The 22,789-nt window shown below is 42.2% G+C and overlaps 1 protein-coding gene across 5 annotated transcripts in view; it reads right to left on the bottom strand.

The window, feature by feature from the left end:
• PARL (presenilin associated rhomboid like) overlaps positions 1–22,789 on the bottom strand; it is a 155,572-nt gene that overhangs the window by 96,265 nt on the left and 36,518 nt on the right. For 3 of the 5 annotated variants that reach the window (XR_011853275.1, XM_072137286.1, XM_072137287.1), the window contains exons 3-5: positions 16,776–16,882; positions 6,502–6,673; positions 4,157–4,297 (exon numbers count right to left, since the gene is read on the bottom strand). Coding sequence is in view for 4 of the 5 variants with exons in the window: in XM_072137286.1 (XP_071993387.1) it covers positions 4,157–4,297; positions 6,502–6,673; positions 16,776–16,882 (420 nt within the window). In the remaining variant the exon portion in view is untranslated. The remainder of the gene's footprint in view (positions 1–4,156; positions 4,298–6,501; positions 6,674–16,775; positions 16,883–22,789) is intronic. The other 2 variants (XM_072137288.1, XM_072137289.1) reach the window with 2 other exon arrangements.

The following is a 22,789-nucleotide window of genomic DNA, read 5'->3' as shown; positions in this document are numbered from 1 at the left end:
GCACTCGGACTGTTTCACCATGGGAGAGTTCAACAGACAGGGATCCTCCTGCAGTCTCAGGACTTGCCATGTTTAGCATTATTTTAATGTGGAGCATCCTGGTATACCTGCAGGAAGAGACCGGTGGTGTGGACAGGGTCAGGTTATCATTTGAGCCCCTACTGTTTTGGGGGCTGTCAAGGGAAACTCCAGCGACAACCCAAATTTCCTCTCCTTCTGACAAAGATATTGATGCCCTCAGGCCCATTTTAAACTGTGGTACAGCATGGAGCAAGAAAATTGCAATAAGTTACTGCTTGAATTGCTGTTTTGGCACTTTGCAAAAAATATGCAGGTTTTGGGTTGCAGTTTGGGCATTCGACCTCTGAAAGATTCGCCATCGCTGCTCTATAAGGTATGTTTAGGGATTTAACAGGCGTCCCGCTCGTGACAGGTTCCCTTTAATTAAAAATTAGTTTACAATCTTCTTTTAGCTCTAAACTCCTGAACAACCTTGTCTATTCTCTACTCCTTGATCCCTTATAATCCGGTTTACACACAATGGGGGGATTAATTAATTTCACCACTAGTCTAAACATTCCCCACACTGGTGTTCCTGTGAACATATTTACTAAGGCTCCAGCCTCCAGCAGGTGCAGACAGATTTCAAATGGCAGAGTTTTTTGCTAAAGTCTTCGCCATTTTCTGATAAATGTTCACGCACCCCTCCACACTACCCCACACATAGTGGAATGAGGGTTGAAGCCCAAAAACTGGTGGGAAGAGAGAGATTCATGTGTCTGGTCCACCAGAAAACTGGTGGACCAGACACATGAATCTCCTTCTGTGTGTTCCTCTAAAAATTCACACATGAATCTCCTTCTGTGTGTTCCTCTAAAAATTCTGAAGTCTCCAATGATCTCCTCACAGCTAAATCCAAATGTTACTGCTCTCTTCTCATTCTTTTTGATCCCCAAGTCTTGACTTACTACAGAACACCAGTGATCTTCTCTCAGCTGTCCCCAAAATATATGTTCTCTCTCATTTAGAAACTAAATCCTTTTAAAACTGAACCTGTCTTTTCACCTTCTGTGTTGTACTTGACTCCAACTTCTCCTTTGCACTGCACATTCACTTGCACACTCTTGCCACATGCACCTCAAAAACATTTCTAGAATCTGAATATTTCTAACCATGGAAACCATTAATACCCTAATTGTTGCCCTGACTCACTCTCTTCTTCATTATTCCCTACTAATCAGTCTTCCAAGTATTCAACTCTTACCCTGAAGTCCCTGCCTCGGGTTGGCATTTCTCAGCTGTAGCAAAGACTTGCCAATGGCTAAATGAAAAATCAATCACCTTTAACCCCTTAATGCAGCAGCCCTTTTTGGTTTTTTGCGTTTTCATTTTTCACTCCCCACCTATCTATACCTTTTTTATTTTTCCATGTACAGAGCTGTGTGATGGCTTATTTTCTGCATAACAGATTACACTTCAAAATGGTGGTATTTAATATTCCATGCTGTGTACTGGGAAGCTGGAAAAAAATTCCAACTGCAGTGAAATTGGTAAAAAAAAAAAAAAGCATTTGTGCTGTATTCTTGTGGGCTTGGTTTTTACGGCTTTCAATGTACGCCCCAAATGACATGTCTACTTTATTCTTTGGGTCGGTACGATTGCGGGGATAATAAATTTGTATAGGTTTTATAATGTTTTCATACATTTAAAAAAATTAAAACCTCCTGTACAAAAATTTTTTGGGGGATTTTGCCATCTTCTGGCGCTAATAACTTTTTTATACTTTGGTGTACGGAGCTTTGGGTGGTGTAGTTTTTTGCGGATTTTGATGACGTCTACAATGTTATCGTTTTTAGGACTGTGCGACCTTTTGATCACTTTTTATAGAATTTTTAATTTCTTTTAAAAATGGCAAAAAAGTGCTATTTTCGACTTTTATGTTACGGGGTTAAACGCAGTGAAAAACCGTTATATTTTGATAGCTCGGGCATTTTCGGACGCGGCAATACCTAATGTGTTTATGATTTTTACTGTTTATATCTATAACAGTTCTAGGGAAAGGGGGTGATTTAAGTTTCTAGGTTTTTATATTATAATTTTTTTTTTACTTTTTTAAAAATTTTTATTTATACTTTTTTCCAGACTCCCTAGGACAGTGATGGCGAACCTTTAAGAAACCGAGTGCCCAAAATGCAAACCAGACCCACTTATTTATTGCAAAATGCCTACACGACAATTCTAGCATTAAATTATTAAAATCTTCTTGCTCCATGCTATACCACAGCTTTCATGGGTCCTGAGGACACCAATATCGTTGACAAAAGGTAGGAAAATTCAGATTGCCATCTGAGCTTCCCTGAACATGAAAAATTGTGGGGCCAAGAGCAGGAGCTTCAATGGCTCCAATGATAATCTGACCATGTCCTCACCTTCTCTTCCTGCAGTCTCAGGTAGACCAAGATGCTTCACGTTTTGGACTACCTGGGCCTGCAGGAGAATTCACCAAGTCCTGTCTGGTGAATTCTGTGCTGGGGCAACAGCCTGAGTGCCCAATGAGAGGGCTCAGAGTGCCACCTCTGGCACCTGTGCCATAAGTTCGCCACCACTGCCCAAGGATCTTCGGAAGACGTCACGGGGAGACGATGATCCTCGGAAAGATGGTGGCTCCCATGTGCCGCATGAAGATGCCGATCAGTGAGAGAACACTTGCGTTCGGTGCTGGCACCGATCGCGGGTGTTACCAGTAAGCATTTGCTGCAATATGCAGCAAAGACTTACCGGCTATGCAGAGTGCTCAGCCCGTGAGCCCTCTCCATGCACCTGCACCCGGCATGTGACGTAATAATAGAAGGCACCAATGTAATTAATAAGCAGAGTGGTGAAGCACAGCGCAACTGTGTGCACCACTCTAAAGGACACAGGCGAGTGTGTTTGACAACACCATCACACACGGTGGCATGTGTCACTATACAGTAGATGTGGCTGCCGGCGGGAGAGGAGCTGGGGGGAGCAGGGGAGCACTGGGGCTGAAGCCTGAAGATGAGTACAACATTTTTTTTCAGGGGGGGGGGGTGTCATGGCTGTGTATACAGTGTGGAGAGGCTGTTTATAAAGGGTATGTATACTGGGGAGGCTGTGTATATAGGAGAGGCTGTGTTCTTCTGGGGGAAAACTTATACTGGGGGAGGCAGACTTCTGCTGGGTGGAGGCTGTGTTCTGCTGCAGGGAGTCTAAATTATGGGTGCTGTATTACTATAATTTATTTGAGTGACTTTACAACTATAAAAGATGTTTATGTGGGGAATAGTGTGTTCAGTCATGTTGTGAGAATAATATATATTAGGAAACCGCTCCATTATATTGTAAGTGACTGTGGTATGTTTAGGGCCGCAGTGTGAAGATGAAGAAGTTTCATAGTAAATTCAGCAGAGAAAAACCATGGCCGGAGGAAATCGTAAAGCATTACTCTTTCTGATGGAGCAGGTCATCATCTGTAAGGTACTACATACTAGATGTCACTAATATCTGTGTCACTAACTACTAGTGTGCAAGATTGCATAATCAGGCGCGCAGGGGGAGGGAAGCATTTTCATGTTTTGCCTCAGGCGCCAAAAAGGCTAGAATCGGCCCTGACAACAATAATTTCTTAACACAATCGCCAATTTCAAGTGACCTAATAACCCATCTCTTCAGAAAGACCTAACATATTCCTTAACTTCAGGTCACTTTGGCACTCTTTTCAATAACTACCTGTGTTTATTCTTCCAGTTTATTTCTATTTAGTGCTGAAGAATAACATAAACAGGTTATTCTGCAGGCCCATGCCCTCTGGACTCTTTAAATGAAAATAGGGGCTGGTGATGGATCAAGCATCATTCACTCAGTACATAAAAATTCTGCTGATTGGCTCAAATAGCATTATTTGTTTACTTTATTTATACACACCTAATAAAGATTAGATGGAGACCTTCTTACTAACAGAATGTTCTTTTTTCGTATTATTACTCTATAATGCGTTATTTTGCTCTTCCCTAGTTATTTGTAAAGTGATGTAGATTATGAAGGCACTATATAAAGATTAATTATTTTTATTGTTATAATATTATAATAACATATTATTGTATTACATGTAATGCACACTAGAAGGGAACAGTACCTGTTTCCTGAAATCCCCATGTTTTGCTGGCCGAAGCTTTTCAAACCAGTCTGTTCGAATGTCATCTAGATAATTCTTCATTCGATTTTTTATTGACTCATATTGCCAGATTGCAGCACCTCCAAATGAACAACCTGAAAACTGACCATAACATCACACCTTGTCAATCGTGTGCATTTAATCAATTTTCTCATTATCATGGATATAAATAAATATTAAGAGCTTTTGTATTTTAAAATTGAGATTATTGTTTTACATGAAATACTAATGGGAACAACAGAAACTACTAGTGGGAATAACAGACCAAATATCAAAACAACTGCAAGTAACAAAAATTGGCTAAATCACACTAGTATCAGCATTTCCATTTATCTCTGTTAAAAAAGAAAAATTGGATGACAAACAAATAAACTGATGACAACTGTCAGTCACAGTCTGTTTTTAACATTTATTATTACAAATCCTCGATCTTATGTCTATCTGTTTTTTCTAACTCTTTATTCCTTGGGGGTTGCTAGGGTAGTGGGCGCCAATACATACATGCCGAATACTTTGTTGCATCCACCTCTGTACGTACCCCTTATTTGCTTCCACCAAAAACAACTGCACTTAAAAACAACTGAACAGCTACACAAAACACAGTAGAAATGCTTACCTATTACATACAGTGACTACAGTAGTTGTTCTACATCTTCTTAATTAGGCCCACTATCACCATGTCTCTTCTACCTGCCAGAACTTATGTTCTCCACTTTTCCATTGTCCCTTAATCTAGGTTCCCTACCCCTACGTTACTCCCTACAGTAACATATTATAATATCCTCAACTGTAGACCCTACACTGTAACATGCAGTCTTTATGATTCCTGCACATGATGCCCCTAATGTGGGCCTCACACTTTATAATGCCTGTAGTTGAGGCCCTTCACAGTCTACGGTCTTGATTTTGTCCCCTAAAGTTTGTAATCTACCCCCACACAGCATTATATTACACATTCTGGCTTACAATGTCCCAATTGTGGCCACTGTAATATTCCTCTTTATATTTAACCCTCAATTACTACCTCCACACAGTGTAGAGTACAATACTTTACATAACATCCCTCTCCTGTGGCCCTCACACTTAATTATTCCCCAACATTGCGCCCCCCCCCCCCCCACCTAATTATTATCCCTTAATGTGGCCTGACATTAAGTCATTAAGACACTCAGTAAGAGACACCTGTACTTACTAATAGACCCCCAGACACTCAGTAACCCCTATCTCACGTATAGCCTTCCCCCACTCAGGGATAGCCCCTTCCAACACTCAGGAATAGCCCCCACACACAATAAAGGTTCAGTGACCTCACTACATAGTTTAAGGCTGCTAACGTTATCTGCTTGAAGCAGGAGACAAGATGTAGGGTTTTTATCGCCTCCTGCAGAGCTTATACTCTACAGTACAGCTGCGTGGGAATTTGAAGTGAAGAAGAATGCTGATGGCACCATGCTCACTATAGTAGTCATTTCTAAATGCGTTGCAAATAGAGATGAGAGGGAGGAAAGCTGACAAAAAGCAAACAGGGACGTCCAGGGTTTTAGCAGCACTCCGTGGCATTCCGTGTTTATTCATTCACAGGTGGAAAGTACAGTGCAACGTTTTGGCTGGCTCAACATTTTCAAGCAATGTGAACAGTGTTACATGGCGGGTTTAAATAGCCCCGCAGAATGTGACATCATCAACAACGTGTACAAATATTAGATACATGTATAAATATAAGTAGTGCATTGTAGAAATCTAAATTACATCTTAGTGTAAAATAATTCTCAGGTATAGTGGAGACATTCACCATACCACGCCTCTCTGTGACTTGTTTGGGAATATCATTTGCACGTGTCCGATGGTTGCATGACAACCTCCACTTTGCCGCGTTTGATTTTACTCCTCATTCATTACAATGTGTTGATTCATTGTAATGAATAGGTTAACCCGAAGCAGCCTCGGGTCTTCGGAAGACTCAAGGCTGTTATGGCGATGGATCGCCGCTCCCTGATGACGTCGCGGGGAGTGGCGCTCCTCAGCAAGATGGTGGCGCCCATGAAGATGCCAATCAGGGGGAAAACACCTGCGATCATTGCTGGCACCGATCGCGGGTATTATCGGTAAGCCTTTGCTGCAATATGCAACAAAGACTTATCGGCTATGGAGAGCCTGTGAGCCCTCTCCATGCACCCGCACCCGGCATGTGACGTAGTATTACATCACATGTTGGTAAGGGGTTAAAGTTGCAGTAAAACATTTTTTTTTTTAAAGATCTCAATTTGCCCATACATAGTATTTAATTAATGATATAATAAACATACCCCAACAGTAAACAGAAATGGTTTGTAGAGTTTTTTCAGTATACTGGAACGAGAAATGGGTGTAGATTCTACAAAAGAATTTCGTGGCCCATTGTTACTCCAGGCCTCAGCTTCAACTTTTTCGGTCTTTCTTGAAACTCTTCTGAACCAACTCCTCTGTTCAATAAGAATCCTATAAGAAGTAGAGCAGAGACAATTGGATATTATTGCTCCTGAAGTTCCTCCTACTAACCCAATCTGAAGGACTAGGCCAGTGGTGGCGAACCTATGGCATGGGTGCCAGAGGTGGCACTCAGACCTCTCAGTGGGCACTCGGGCTGTCGCCCCAGCACAGAATTCACCAGATAGGACTTAAGAGATCCTCCTGCAGTCCCAGGTAGCCCAGGGCGTGACACACTGAGAATTATTTTAAAATGAAGCATCTGGGTCTACCGGAGACTGCAGGAAGATAAGGTGTGGACATGAGCGGATTATCATTGGCACCATTGAAGCTCCTGCTCTTAGCTCCACAATTCTTCCTGGTTAGAGGGTTTGAAAGCTGCAGCACGGAGCTGTGTTGGCACTAATAAGTGGGTCTGGGTTGCAGTTAGGCCACTCGGTCTCCAAAAGGTTCACCATCACTGGACTAGGCGGATGTCAGCAGCCCTCTCTGAGCAATGGCTACACGCTCCCCCTCAGTGCTTCTAACCCGCCCACTGCATCCTAATCCCCCATCCCACACAGCTGGCTGTAGCTGGCAAAGGATGGGAGGGCATCAGGTGGGTTATTAGCAATGGGGGGGGGGGGCGGGATTCTGATTGAGCCTGGAGCAGCTCCGCTAACATTCTCCTCAATTATCTCAATTATTTCAATTATTATTCTCAATTATCCATTATAAAAGTTATGCCAGTATTCAGGATCAGTTCTGACAGACTAAGCTTATCAGCCTTTATGATTATTACGTATATCCCTGATCACGAATTGTCACACTATTATTTATGTGATTTTGGATATATTAAATTGTGACATGGGAATTGTGCATTGCAAAAAATATTTGGTCATTACTTGAGGGGGAATTTTCAGAGTAAGAGTTGCTTCAGCGAGTCAAACGGAGAGATTACTAGGATTGACATTGGGGGATCGGTCGTTTATGCTAACGATCTACTAATATACGTTACAAACCCTGCAACCAGTCTCACAGCGATATTAAAAGAATTAGACCGGCATTCAACAGTTTCTAATTTTCGGGCTAATGTCTCTAAATCAGAGCTGCTAAATGTGAATCTTTCAGATCAGGTGGTTGCATCACGGCCGAGTTCCATGCCATTCAAATGATGAAGTACCTGGGGATTCTTCTCTCCTCTGACGCCAAGGCATACACTCTTAATAATATTCAGTCGCTGAGTTCTGTGGAAAAGGATATGGCAGGCTGGGCCAAATGCCTGTCTCATGGGTAGGTAGGATGAACGCTTTGAAAATGGATATCCTCCCCAAAATTCTGTACATCTTCAAAACATTCTGTGGGCGAAGCCTGGCTCCTTTGTGGCAGATTACATTCCCTGGATACGCGGTTTGCATGGGGTACATCGAGACCACGGCTGTCTTTCTTTACCCGTACTAGGACTAAGTCTGAGGGGAGAGTGATTCTCCCTGATTTTGCCCTGTGCTATTACTGTCAGTGTCAAGGAGATATTAATTGTTAATGTATAAGATTGGTTTAACTATAGGGTAATTACAAACTTTGTTTAAATACTTGGCATCTATTGAAGCGTCCAGGCAGCTTTTATGACATCCTGGAGCTTTAACAGCCTGATAACCTCTGAACTGAAGACTGGTCTGTTTAGACCCCAAAGGACATTTGGTCTCCCTACCCCCCCCCCCCTCTTCTGCATCAGGATTTGGAAACAAAAGACTGTTTAAATATTCCTGGACTCTCCCCCCTCATTAAAACTTTGCCCAATCGTGAATGACCCTGTGGACTAATTAATGAATGGGAGGTTCTGAAACCTGAAACAAACTGAGAAGTTATAAAACAATATGAAATCCAAGAATTGGTGTTCACATTTTGGGGGCTGCTTGACAAGCTGAGTGTGTTCCTTATTTCTCCCACCTCCAGGGATCAGGGATGTAAGTTTCTGTTATTTTTTCCTTTTTATTTTATAACTGTTTTGCCTTGTTGTGTGTCATTTTATTTTGTAATTCTTTTGTTTTTAATATCTTTTTTATGCACTGATCAACTTTTTGTAATTAAAGCTTTTCACTTTCATTTTGGTCCCTGTATGCTCTGCGAACTCATAGCCTTGTGAAGTGTGGTTAGCTGTGTGACTGCTAGAGTGCTGAGTGTGCATGTCTAGTAGTGTGACAAGGTGACTGCCTGAGAAGCAAGAGTTGTTGTAGAGTGGGATACTTATTGGTCCCAGTATAAATGCAATAAGTGGTGGCAGCGGTTCTGGTGCTGGATCTGTATGAGGTGTTATTTATGCTCAATTTGTGTCTTGAGTGAAAGGTGAGCGCAAGTTTGAGTAGGCTAAATTAACCCATACAGTTGCAACCCACGTCACGTGACGAGGCGGCGGCGTCTTCGCCGTGACAGTCAGGCTCAGGAGATAATGGATCCTCTGAACCACCGCGGACGATGACACAAGCCAACACCTGTGACCAGAGTCTAAGTCGTACCCGGTTTCCACCAGAGCCCGCCGCAAAGCAGGTTGGACTTGTTGCGGCGTGGTTCCACCAGGTTGTTCCACAGGCGTAACTTGTCCGTGGTGGCAGCCAAGTTCGAGGTACAGAACCGGCAGGCAATCTTGTAGTCAGGGACAGGCAGGAGGTCAGGACGGGCAACACAGGATCAGAGTTGAGAACATAGCAATAGGTCAAGGCAGGCAGCGGAGGTGCGTAGTCAGGAACGGAACCAGGGTCACAGTGGAAAATCTCAATAACAGCACAAGGCATCAACCACAGCTTTCTCTAGGGCACGAGGCAGGGAGATCTGGCAGGGTCTGCAGGAAGAAGCAGGCTTAAATAGTTTCACTAAAAATGGGCAGCGTCAATTAGCGGCACGCTGGCCCTTTAAATCTTTTGCAGCCGCCACGCATGGCAGAAGACGAGACAGAAGTCAGGACAGGTAAGTTGCACGAGCAACATGCCAGCAGGGGTAAAGGAGCACGGGTGAGCCCGGGACCCTTGATATGGGTCGCGGGAGCACCTGTGACAATTATGGTATGGTGCTCTCATGTGTTCTTAACCTGCTGTATGGTGACCGCCATAGAGTGGAAATTGAGGTACTTAGCAACTCTCCTCTCCTATTTTAGCGGCTTTGTGGATCCCACCTGGCTGACATGCAGTGGACCTAGGTCTCTCCCCCTAATTTACTGTCATTCTGCGAGTCTGGGATGTGGTAATTTGTAGGGGATTGGCTTCTAGTCGGCCCGGTCTCGCCTCTGTCCTTCAACTCGAACTTCCCATAAGGTCTGACAGACCCTCTATTCCTAACAGTTCCTTATAGTGCGGTAATCCAAGCCCGCCATGTAATGTCCTCGGCAGGTCTCCAGTCTGTAGACTACATATTGTCACTGGTATTGTTATGCTGCTGGGGAATTGTCATGGAGGTTGCAAGACTAAATTACAGGAAGCCTGGGAAACGGAGTGTCAGCAGGTCTTCTCGGGGTAGTGGTAAATATCTATGGTGTTTACTCACAAAGCTTCGATTTCCCGCCAGTTGCAGGAGACAAGCTATAAAGATACTGTCACAATGGTATAGGACACCGACTGTTTTGCATAGGTTTTACCCCTCGGTATCAGATAGGTGGTAAAGGAGGGGTCGATGCTCCACATATGGTGGGCGTGCCCTGGAGTCAAGGATCTGTGGGAGGCAGTTTTCTTGCTTTATGATAGACTGACATCATCCTCCACCTCATGTGGTCCGACTGTTGCCCTTCTCTTCATATACTTGGGTTCCTATAAGAAAGTCAGATGGGGGCTTTTTGAAGCATTTCGTCATCGCAATGAGGCATGTCATCCCGAGATTGTGGAAATCGACGACACCCCCCTCTAGGGCAATGTGGGCAGGGGAAATGGCTTACATATGGAGGATGGAGGAAATGGTGGTGTTGGATGATTTTCGGCCTGATGCCGCATACCAATTTTATTTGCGATGGCTTCCGTGGGTCTCCTTCAGGAAGTCTTTACAGTTCGCTCTTTGGAGAAGTGGTTTATAATTTGTGGTTATCTGATGGGGTTCTTCCCCCCCCCCCCCCCGCGCTTCTTTGTTGTCTGTTCCCCTTCATGTGTCTCGTCTTGTGTGTTGATATGGATGTGTATGTTGCATGTATGAAGCCTTTGTTTGGTTTTTCAACTTATTTGGTTTTTATGTGATGGGGTTTTATGGCAATGTTCACACTTCGTCGGTGAGTGGGTTAGAGGCAATTAACATGCCATATAAAGCGGTTACCGTCTTATTACACTGCTTTACTTGTATACTTAATTTTCACCAGATTGATATGTAATCTGCAATTGTTTAAACGTTAGCCTTGAACATATATATGTTATGCGTTTTTTTCTGTGTTAATAAAACCTTTATTAAACCTAAAAATCTGGTCATTGTTTTTTATGGAGATAGACTCCTACGATTCTTTTTGGTTTATGATTATCAAGTACCACATACCGTACTAAGCTTGGTACACAAACAAAACTTCTCGGATTTAGAGAAAATATATGTAATTGACTTAACAACTGGTTTAGACCTTAATCACACTGCCCTGTGCTTGGCTGGACTAGATCCCGGGTCTTGCACAAAGCCAAGAGAAAAGGGAACGGGGAGCAGGCACCCCTCTACATTGAAAGCCAAGTGTAGCTTGGTCACGGTGCCGTGAGACACCGCAGTGTGACCAGGTGCCATAGACTTCTGTTGTGGCTGTGATCCAGTCAGAATTTGTGCGGCCAGATCTGGGGCCACAATTACGTCAGAGTGAATAGGGCCTTGGTGATACAAGCCAGAGGGTTGTCTTTAATGACTATGTGAACCAACAAGTATATGAGTGGGGGAGGTGGGAAACACCCCCCACACACACACACCGAGATCAATCTTGAGAAGATCACGTCACAAAAAATCCAGGTATTACAAGGCACCCAAAGTGAGTTTCGTATCTTCAGATCAGGAATCATCGGACTGCATGACACAAGATTCTGAAAATGAATATATTCAAAGCACTCCAAAAATCCATCCTATTACAAGGAGAAAAAGAATTCCAAGAAAGCAAAAAACGGAGAGTGGAGACACAAGCACCCGAAAAGCAGACAGTATTCCCTCTTGGACATTGAAGAGCAACAACAAGAAAACATAGGTAATTTGGATGTTGTTAATCTTTCATCACATTAGTTGACTTTATCCAAAAAAGAACTTTTGTCATTTGGTCTCACATTTGTAGCCACTAAGAATTTAAGTGGAAATAAGATCACTAATCTGTTTAGTTTCCTGTTATTTGAGGATCAGGTCACTTGTGAATGTCATTTCCGCGGACACCAAACACCCCCTTACCGACAGGCAAAGAGATAGTAACACCTTTAAAGTTAAAAACTCTAGTTATTACCCGATTTCTTCCAGAGCTGAGTGTATGGACATTTTTCAAAACAGGGTGGAGAGGGAACTTAAATATCTCCAACAACAACAAATTAGGGGACATCATAACCTCTCCAAACCCCTTAGAGACGCTCTAAAAGACATTCTTGCCTGGGAGGATGTTGTTATACGCATATTATCTAATCACACAAAACTATTTCATGTATTGGAGCTAAGTTCTCCCCATCATTAGCCAATTTAACTATGGCATGGTGGGAGAAGCACACTATTCGTAATCAAAACAACCCATTTCTGTACAGTATACATTGGTATGGTGGGTACATAGATGACGTGCTCGTCATTTTGAGGGGGTCAGTACCTACCATACCAATGTTTATAGACTATCTTAAATTCAACTCCCATACTGATGAACATAAAATTTCTTTCTTAGACCTTTACTTAGAGGGTATTCCCAATGAAAAAATTGTTACCAGTACATTCCGCAAACAAACAGCGGGCAACATCATTCTCCACGCCACATCACAACAACCGCCATATACCATAAAATCTATCCCCGTAAGCAAAAGAAATTGCAGTTCAGAATCTGCTTTTAATATAGAGAAACAACAAATTTGCCACAGATTACAAAAAAAGAGGATATCCTGATTGGACCCTCACAAGAGCAGAGAAGAAGGTACACAACCGAGAGAGAAGCTCCTTTCTAACAGATCATAAGCAGGGAAATAATAATAATGCATCCAATGCATCCAATAAAACGTCATCGGGGGGGCGGCGATCGGTTGAGATGGTAGCCTCGGGTCTTTGTTTGACCCGAGACTATCTAGCTTCTGCAGATTCGTTACAATGAGCCAGTGGCTCATTGTAATGAATGAGCTGCAAAAATGCCATATATTGCAATACAGAAGTACTGCAGTATATGGTAGGAACGATCTGACCATTTAGGGTTAATGTACCCTAGATGGTCTAAGAATTAGGGAAAAAAAAAAGAAAAAAAAAAGTTTAAAAAATAAAAAAAATTAATAAAATATTAAAAATTCAAATCACCCCCCTTTCGCTATAATAAATAAAACATAAACATAATAAACAGTAAAAATCACAGACACATTAGGTATCGCTGCATCCCAAAATGCCCGATCTATCAAAATATAAAAACGGTTAGGGCCGGCGGTGACCTCCGAGACGGGAAATGGCGCTCAAATGTCCGAAATGCGACTTTTACACCTTTTTACATCACATAAAAAATGGAATAAAAAATGATCAAAATGTCGCACAGACCTCAAAATGGTAGCAATGCAAACGTCGGCTCATTTCACAAAAAATTACACCTCACACAGCTCCGTGCGCCAAAGTATGAAAAAGTTATTAGCTTCAGAAGATGGCAAAAAATTTTTTTTCTTTTTTGTACACATTCGTTTAATTTTTGAAAATGTATTAAAACACAATAAAACCTATATAAATTTGGTATCACCGCGATCGCACCAAACCAAAGAATAAAGCTGAGGTGTTATTTTGAGTCGTAAAAACTGAGCCCACAAATTTTCCAATTTTTCCACATTTGGAATTTTTTTTCAGCTTCACAGTACACGGCATGTTAAAATAAATAACATTACGGGAAAGTAAAATTTGTTACGCACAAAATAAGCCCTCACACAGGTCTGTACATGTAAAAATGAAAAAGTTTTTTGAAGGTGGAGAGCGAGAAATGAGCGAAAAAACCCTGCGTCCTTAAGGGGTTAAAGAAATATCCAAAATCAAGACAGACCCCATCCTGGAGAAAATTTTATCACCAGGGTGTAAGGTTGTGTCCCAAAGAGGACAAACCCTAGGACATATGTTATCACCATCACTTTTCAATTCTAACAGAAACAAAAAAGGTTCCTGGCTGTCCGTACAGGGTTTCTACAAATGTGGGGCTAAAAGATGCACAACATGTAAATATGCGTACAATCACAAAAAATTCTTCAGTGATAGTTCTGGCACAAGAGAATATGCGATACGAAGTTTCAATAAATGCAATTCCCAGAAAGTCGTCTACATTATTGTCTGCTCAACGTGCCTTTTGATGTACGTGGGCCAGACAACAAGGAAATTTAAAACCCGGTTTACAGAACTGTATGATATTTCACACCCGGAGGGACGCAGTCTTTCAGCAGCGTCAAAACATTTTATGATAGAACACGGAGGCAAAACATTCATTATAGAACAAGTATTGAAACCCACCAGGGATGGCAACATTGTGGATATATTAAATAATCTGGAGGCCTTCTGGATTTTTAATTTAGATACATGTGCTCCACACGGATTAAACATGAAGGAAGAGATCATGTATTACTACTATAAGAACAGATGAAGGTAGCGAACATGTTCACAAATAGTTAAAAAGGTAAAATAGGAAGCCATTGTTTGTGTTTTAGTGTCTATGAAATAACTAAGATGATGTGTTTATTGCGTTTTGTATATATTTTCTATGTGGGGAAATATTCCCTATTCTTGTTTTTAACATTTTTCTTTGCGTTTTTGTTTCTAGATATTGTCAGGAGTGGACACCCCCCTGCGGCAGAGGACACCGCAATACCAGAACCTGGTCCCAGACATACATTAATACATTTCACGTCCGTTCTTTTACGGGGCGTAGTTACCTTGCCGATTCCTTGCCGCGGGTTCGCGTTTGTATCTGCTTTTAGCAATGTGAATGAACTTCAATATTTACCCTGATCCGCGAGAGCAACGCCCATCCCTGTATACTCTACAAGGCAGCGGATAGGCAGGGTTTTTAAATGCCTCTATGTTTTGTATCCAAATTGTACATATCATGAGTAAGGGCGGTTCTCCGCTTGAAACGCGTTGACGATCATGTATTGTTTCATGGAGTGGTTGTGATGTAACCGAAAGTCTAATGTTGTCGTGGAACCTGGCTGGACCGTGAATATATTTCTGAATCTCTGCATGCCAAGGCAGTAAGGTGGCCTGTGCCGGACCCGACACAAGAGGCAAGTTACGGGGTGGTGAACTGGAACTTGTATTTTCTAATTGTCCTTAATGGTACATGCTCAGAATTTGTTGCAGTTACTTGGGTGCCACAGTGGTCAGTTTTGGGCCCTAAATTTTTTAATACTGACCTATGAGGAGTTACAGATTACACTAACTCTAATTAAAACAAAGATGGTATAATATTACAGAGGGTTTTGTTATGGGGAGTGGGCAGAGGAAGGCTATTAACACTTTATGGACCTATGACGTAAATACACATCCAGTTTCGTCACGCTCCTAGACGTCTATCATAAATAGGTCCTGCGTTGCTGTCACCGATGACAACAACTGTCAAAGGTGACAGCAGTGCAGGAGCCTAACTGTACGCGACAGTCGAGCTCCCGCGCTACCGTTTGGTTAGAAAAAAAACTTCTGGGAGGAATAGAGGTCAGTTCTATTCTGTAACCATCTTGAAGAATAGATAAAATCAAGGGATTGGTTCTGATTCCGCTGTCGATAGAATTTTAACAACCTTCCTCCCACTCTGGCATAATTGTTTCCTGTAGCCTTAAACTAAATTGCTGGGGCTAAGGAGAAAACCTCTTCCTTTTTCGCCTTTGGGGTAGCTCCACTTCCACCCCTTGCTTACCTTTCCCTCTGTAGGACTGTCTCTTATCCTTAGGGTCTCAAAAGGGATGTTTCCTTTGACTGTTTTTGAATTCTGGGAACCCATTTTTCTTACCGGCTGCTTTTTCTAGAATTGTATCCAACATATTCACCCTCAAATGGAATACCAGCCAGAGCGATCTTCACACTGAATTAGACAATGCTCCTTCTTTAGCACTGATTCTAAAAACCTTCCGATGAAGCGTCTGCAATAAACGCGGTGACTGCTTTTAACGTAGAGAAGGTGCTTACTAATACTTCTCTATGAGTTCCATCTCTAATATGGTTTTCCAGTTCAGCTACCCAATGGAAGAGGTTATGGGCCACAGATGTTGTGGCAATGTTAGGGTTTCTTATAATCACTTTGTAGCTTCTCAAGACACATATTGCGTATTTTTTCTGTACTGGGCTGATCCTTGTCTTTAGCTATCCCTTTATCTTTCTCCTTCTCCATGGGCTCCTACCAAGGAGAAGGAGAACATAATCAATATTATAGAACATTTATATGTCTTATAATGTATGGGATATGCGGGTGTCCCACCACCTTATTCCTAGATAACCCCTTACTCACAGGAGGTAAGTATATGAGCTCCAGACCTGATGTCTCCATGTTGCAGGTCTCTAAACTCCCAATTGTGGAACTAAAAATACGAGCTATCCTAAAACATTAATGATAATGTATAATAGACCTGATGACTAGGTAGTATGGCAACCAAAGCGGTAAGATACTACCTGATATAAATGAGCCAGTAGTAAGATCCACCAGGGTTCTAAGGAAAACATATATACAAGAATGTAGATAACCGCATGTAGTATCATTAAATACTCTCAAGATTGCATGCAACAGACTATAATAGACTGGAATGCCTGTGTCAGCTCCTGTCCAGCAAACCGCTCAACCACAACCAGGCTTGGTGCATGCTGTTAGACTAGGTATGTGGTGGCGAACTCACCCTGGGACGTCACTGCGGGCTAAGGCCCTGCCTAAAGCAGATAGACCGCCCTGATAAGAGCAAACCCACTATCAGGAACCTAACTGAAGGACCCTGAGCGACCCTACAACTTGACAGGGAAAACTTACTTCGTCTGGCAGCTACTCGATGGTGGAGCGGACAGGTAACCGGAATACAGGAATAGACCAGTGTTCACACTGGCGCACAGAATACTACCACAGGACTGAACAGGTAACTGGAATACAAGAATAGACCAGTGTTCACACTGGTGCACAGAATACAAACCCAGGGATAAAACAACAGATATATACAGGTCTACAGGCAGATAATCACAGATCAGATACAGATACAGCTACAGGCGGGATATACACAGGTCAGGAACAAACAGGTTATATACAAGTCAGGTCAAGATCAAGCAGATTATATACAGGTCAGGTACAGATACAGGCAGACAAACGGAGACAGGTAAAACTGAACTAGAAACACAGGGAATAACCAGCAAGGTAATATGGGAATGGGCAGGTATATAAGGCCGTTCCCGGACACTCCTCCAGCAACACACTGGGGAAAACTGTCCATCAGGCTAGTAACCCTTGCTGGGCAGGACAGAAATGCAAGGAGCAGGGTGTGGCTCAGTTAATCCAAACACAAGCAGTAAGCCACAGTTCACACACAAATAAACGCCTCTATTCCGCAAACAACAGATAGTGCGACATAGGCACGGACGTTACAGCCTGGAATTGTAAAAGATCTCAGAAGCACCTGGGTCAGGACCTTCGTAGGACTTGATATTAGACCACAGATCAACGTGAGAACCTCGCTACTGCGATTTATACTTACCGCTACAGGTTCCTGCTTCCGGACCGCGTTTGCGTGACGTCACATCCGGCTCATGTATTCTATACACCGTCAAGCGAGCTCCGGGTGTCGTTCGCTTCTCAGAGCCGCAGACAAAGCCGGAGAAGAATCAGTTTTCCGATCGAGGCCGCAACTTACTTGGGTAAGGGACGAGTCCCTGTGCCTATACCCCCTCACTGTCCCAACTGTCGTGAAGTGAGGAGAGAACTTTCTCTCTACTCCCTGCACTGTGTAGGGACAGGAAGCCACTGGAGTGCACATGTATGGAGGTCAAGCGCCCTGTAATATATAGCCTGCCAGACCCTTGCCCCCAATAGAATGTCGGTTGGAAAAAAAACAAAAAGTGTACTCACCTTCTGACGTCCCACCGGCAGGTCCTCTTCTACCAATTGTAGCTCCGGCTCCATGTACCGCGCAATCCGTCGCAGGCACCATGATGTCAGCCGCTCACTGACATCGTAGTGTGTGCCGATGCACACATTTTTTTTTTTTTAAATAATCTCTGTATACATTTATTATTACAGTCATCAAGATCTTATTATAATCCTTAACTTTTTACCATTATAAGAAAAAAACATATTAACCCTTAACGCCGAAGCCACTTTTCACCTTCCTGACACTGCCCATTTTTTCAAATCTGCCCTGTGTCACTACAAGTGGTTATAGGTTTGGAACACTTGGAACATATCTAAGTGATTTTGAAATAGTTTTCTCGCGATACATTGTACTTCATGTTAGTTGAAAATATTTGGTGAAATTTTGGAAATTTCAAAATTCAAAAATGTTCTACTTTTTCCACACATAGTCATAACAGCAAAAAAACATAACAACTAACCAAAAGTCTACTTTATGAGGCCATGTTTTTTTTAACGTGTCCTCTCATTTTTGTAGGATGTTATGGGGCTTTGAACGTTAGGTGCGATTTTTCACACTTTCATAAAAACTGCAAAAATCACGCTATTGAGGTACCTGCTCAGGTTTCAAGTCACTTTGAGAGGCCTAAATAAAACTAAAACCCCATAAATTACCCCATTATAGAAACTACACCCCTCAACGTACAGAAAACAACTTTTATGAAGTTTGTTAACCCTTTAATTGTTTTACAGGGGTACATTTGTACGGTGTTTTTACGGTGTTCTCCGAGCAGGTTCAGTAATGTTTCTGAGCTATTGCACAGATTGTTACGGACACAGCGATACGAAATATGTGGGGGGGTTTTGCGATTTTCACTTTGTTTTTTTTACTTTATTAGATGTATATAGGGAATGTCTGTGTTTAGGGTACTTTAACTTTATTTAATCCCTTAGGGACCTGTGTTGATTGCACCGTACTTTTTAAAACTGGCAAAAATTGACAATATTTTGTTACAAATGAAATTTTCTTCTAGAATTATTCACAATATGTCACATGGAGTAAAAAACTGAGAAAATGGTCTTCAAATTGTATTTCACTGTTCCTTCTTTGATGAAAAATGCCCCCAACATGGTCATTATCTGCTTTTTGGACAATTGGCAGGGCCTGTAATGGAGGGAGAGCATATTAGCTTTTCTGGCTACAATTCAGGCTGCAACCAATTCTAGGCCCTATCCACCGTTAGAAGAGAAATTTGGCAAGGAAGATCTCAGAAATCCCCCAGAAGTGATCATTTTGGATACTACACCCTTTTAGGTCTATATATATGGGATTATCATGTATTTATACCTTAAAACTTTTTTCAGAATTAAAGGGAACCTATAAAGGTAGAACGGGTGGTAGGTGTATTTATGGGACGTGAGGATAGCTCTTTTTAGAGCTAATCCTCACGTCCCCGCTATCTTTTTAAAACTTTAATACTCTAATATGTACATTTTCTTAAGCGGCTACTGGGGCGTGGGGTAGCCGGACATGAGGCTACATGTTGTAGCTACTCCACGCCCCAGTAGCCTCTTTTCTCCTCCAACCATGACATCTTCGGTGCGCAGCTCCTTGTAGCTGGGCGCCCTCGTCCGGGAATTCGGTGTTGTCACAGACATTCCCCAGAAGTGATCCCATTTTCAATACTATACCCTTTTTGGTCTATATATATGGGATTATCATGTATTTATACCTTACTACTTTATTCAGAATTAATGCAAAGCCGATAGGGTTACCATATAAACTTCAAAATTCAAGTAACATATTCTTAGTCAGCATTTAAGACATCATTTGGTAACAGACATTCAAACTTACAAAGGAATCAAAGCTGTCTTTACATAAAGTAAATTATGAAACAGCGCAAACACTAGTTTACAATCTTAACCCTAACCACTTATCACCAACACTAGTTTTCAACTTAATGACCAGACTTGATTTTTCAAATCTGCCCTATGTCACGATAATTGGTTATAACTTTGGAACTTTTACATATCTGTGTGATTTTGAGAATGTTTTCTCGTGACACACTGTACTTCAGGTTAGTTGTAAAATTTAAGTGATAAGTTTTGTGCTTCGGTCTGAAAAAAAGTGAAAATTTGGCAAAAGTTAATAAAAATTCTTCACTTTCCAAGTTTATAATGTTCCGCTTTCTAGACAGGAAGTAAAACTACCTAAAAAGCTTGACAATTAAAGAGAACCCTTCATGCAAAATAACCCCTCTAATCTAAATAGATTTTCATAAACTACCATTAGAAAGCATTGCCTCTATCCCTTCATTGTCCCTCTACACGCCTGTAAACCTAAGCAATGAGGTCCTAAAGCTGTATGCAAATGACCTGTGAAATGTCCAATGAGTCATTAGCATATTCAAGCTGTCCAGCTTACTCATGAGTGGGCGGTACAGCCACACCCCCAGTGCTGGACTGATAGCCTGTATAATGCTGTGATGGCGGCTCCATGTGCTTGCTGGTGGCCACGCCTACTGCAGCCTGTGTGTGTGTATGGGAGAGATACAACAGCTCCAGGCAGCCATGTGACAAACCCCAAGCAGAGGGAGCAAAAAAAGAACCCCTAACAATGAGCCTGCTGCGGATAAAGACAATATTTACCATTTGGCCCGGACAGTGCAAGGAGACAGGGTCGAAAAGATGCCCCACAAGTAACGCCGCGAGCCGCGGCTTCTTCAGGGATTCCCGACCAATGTGATGAGTGCATATAAGTACCTGTATGTACAGATTGATATCCACCTGCAGCTGTGTGATAACCGGCATCCAAGATGGCGGAGCCCATGTGCGTGACCGGAAGTGGTGTTCCGCCACTTCCGGAAGGGCTGTGACCGAGGGAAAGAAGGGAGGTGAGCGCATGCGCGCTAGTATCTAGTGTCGGTAGAGCCACTGCTCTACTAAATCACATAAGATGCATAAATTCGAAGCCTATCTAATGCATGGATGAAGTGCCCGGAGTGCTAATAAATAAACAAAAAACAAAAACATCAATATATTAAATATAATATATATAGAAAATATTAATGTAAAAAAATTAAAAATTATTTTATAATGAAACAAATATATAGTGCATAGAATGTGTATACATATGATAAGCACAAATTAATGTCTAAAGAATATATCCATTAGACAAAGTTGTTAAATTAATGAATACATAGCAAAAATTTGACCGCACACTTCCCCACACACATCCATACAAACATGGGCCCATGTGTAGTGATACATACCAGTATAGCGAGCCAAGTCACACAGATGCAGGTATTAAATTCATAAGAAATATCTCAAATAAGGGTCCAAAAACCCAAGCGCACAAAATATCAGAGGCCGACAAGGACAAAAAACCAGGAAGGCATTATATTAAATTCTTCGGGACTTCTGAAGAACTTCGTATTCAGATTCATCAAGCCGAGACAAACTGTTCCAGGAGACTGGCAGGATGTAACGCATGGTCAAACCACAAATACACATCACATAAGGAACTATGGTGACATAAGCATACCTAAGGGCAATGTAAATAAACAAATTTGAAAAAAGTATCTTAAAAACAACCCTTTTTCGTAACTCTTGTGTGGTATATCTTTGGACAAGGGCATATTAGACCATATATGACATTGCGTGTCTGGCAGTTGACATAAGTCGGAGTGCAATGTTTTTTGAATCTCCAGGATTTGAGAAATGGTCGCCTCTCAACATTAAAGGGCACACTGTGCAGTCTACACAAGGATGTGAGCAATGTAATTTCTGACCACAGCCAAGCGATCGGACAGGTCTCTGGAAGTGGCTTCTAGTTAGAGTTGCGTAGATTTCTGGCTCTGCGATCAATCATCCTAGCTTTTGGAGGGATGTGAATCGCCAGTCTTGGGTCGCTCTTTAGAATACCCGAATTTTTATGCAACAGCTTATAAACATCCGACCACTGGTTATGAAAGGCCGTAATAAGACAATGGTTCCCATCTGATGGATTCTATTTTGGGATGAAAGTGTCACTTCTGGCACAACCTTTTGCACGCATGAACGCTTTGGAAATGACTCTCTTTGGGTAGGCACGGTCACGGAATCTTTGTGTCAAGTCCCTTGCATGATGATCAAGGCCAATGATCTGTGTACTGCAGTTCCTCTTAACTTGTAAAAACTGTCCAATTGGAATGCCATCCTTAAGATGGCGTAGGTGAAAACTCGGGTAACGAAGCAAGCTCTTCGTCATTGTCTCTTTTCTGTAAAGGGTCGTCTCAATGTTAGCCCGGCAAATGGAGATCCGCAGGTCCAGGAAATTGACCTCTGTACATGAGAAAACTGGTGTTAATCGTATTTGCCACATATTGGCATTCAAAACGCCAATAAAGTCCACACAGGTCTCAAAGGAGCCCCTCCAAAATACGAGCACGTCGTTGATGCAGCGAAACCACCAGACGACGTGCGGGACCTGCGGATCTCCATTTGCCGGGGTAACATTGAGACAACACAAAAATATTTTTATTGTAAGTCAATACAGAAAATGATAAAAACCATTAAAAAAGTCCACAATGGGGCTTAAAAATACAAACAGACCAGGTTAAAGGGAACCTGTCACCAGGAGACCCATTTATAGCACTCCCCCAGTCCCCACAGAGCATAGTGCATACACTGCCAAAGTGTTTTTGTATAAAAAAAATTGGTTTTACTGAAAAAAAGATGTTATATTGTACCTTTCATTAGCTTCTGCTGTGTGACTAGGCAGTTGCCAAATGGGAGGGGCTGGAAAGGAGCAGTTCCCCCCCACCCTTGGGGACCAGCTATTCCATGTGACCTTTTCAAATATATGAAAACACCCATCACTTGGCTTAGCGACGCCCCCTGCTCCTCTCCCGTCAATCCTGAGTGAGGGGAGTGATACATATATTTGAAAA

This window comes from Engystomops pustulosus, chromosome 2, assembly GCF_040894005.1.
Source record: "Engystomops pustulosus chromosome 2, aEngPut4.maternal, whole genome shotgun sequence".
In the NCBI taxonomy this organism is placed as follows: Eukaryota; Metazoa; Chordata; class Amphibia; order Anura; family Leptodactylidae; genus Engystomops; species Engystomops pustulosus.
This window is presented reverse-complemented; position numbering and strand designations above follow the sequence as displayed.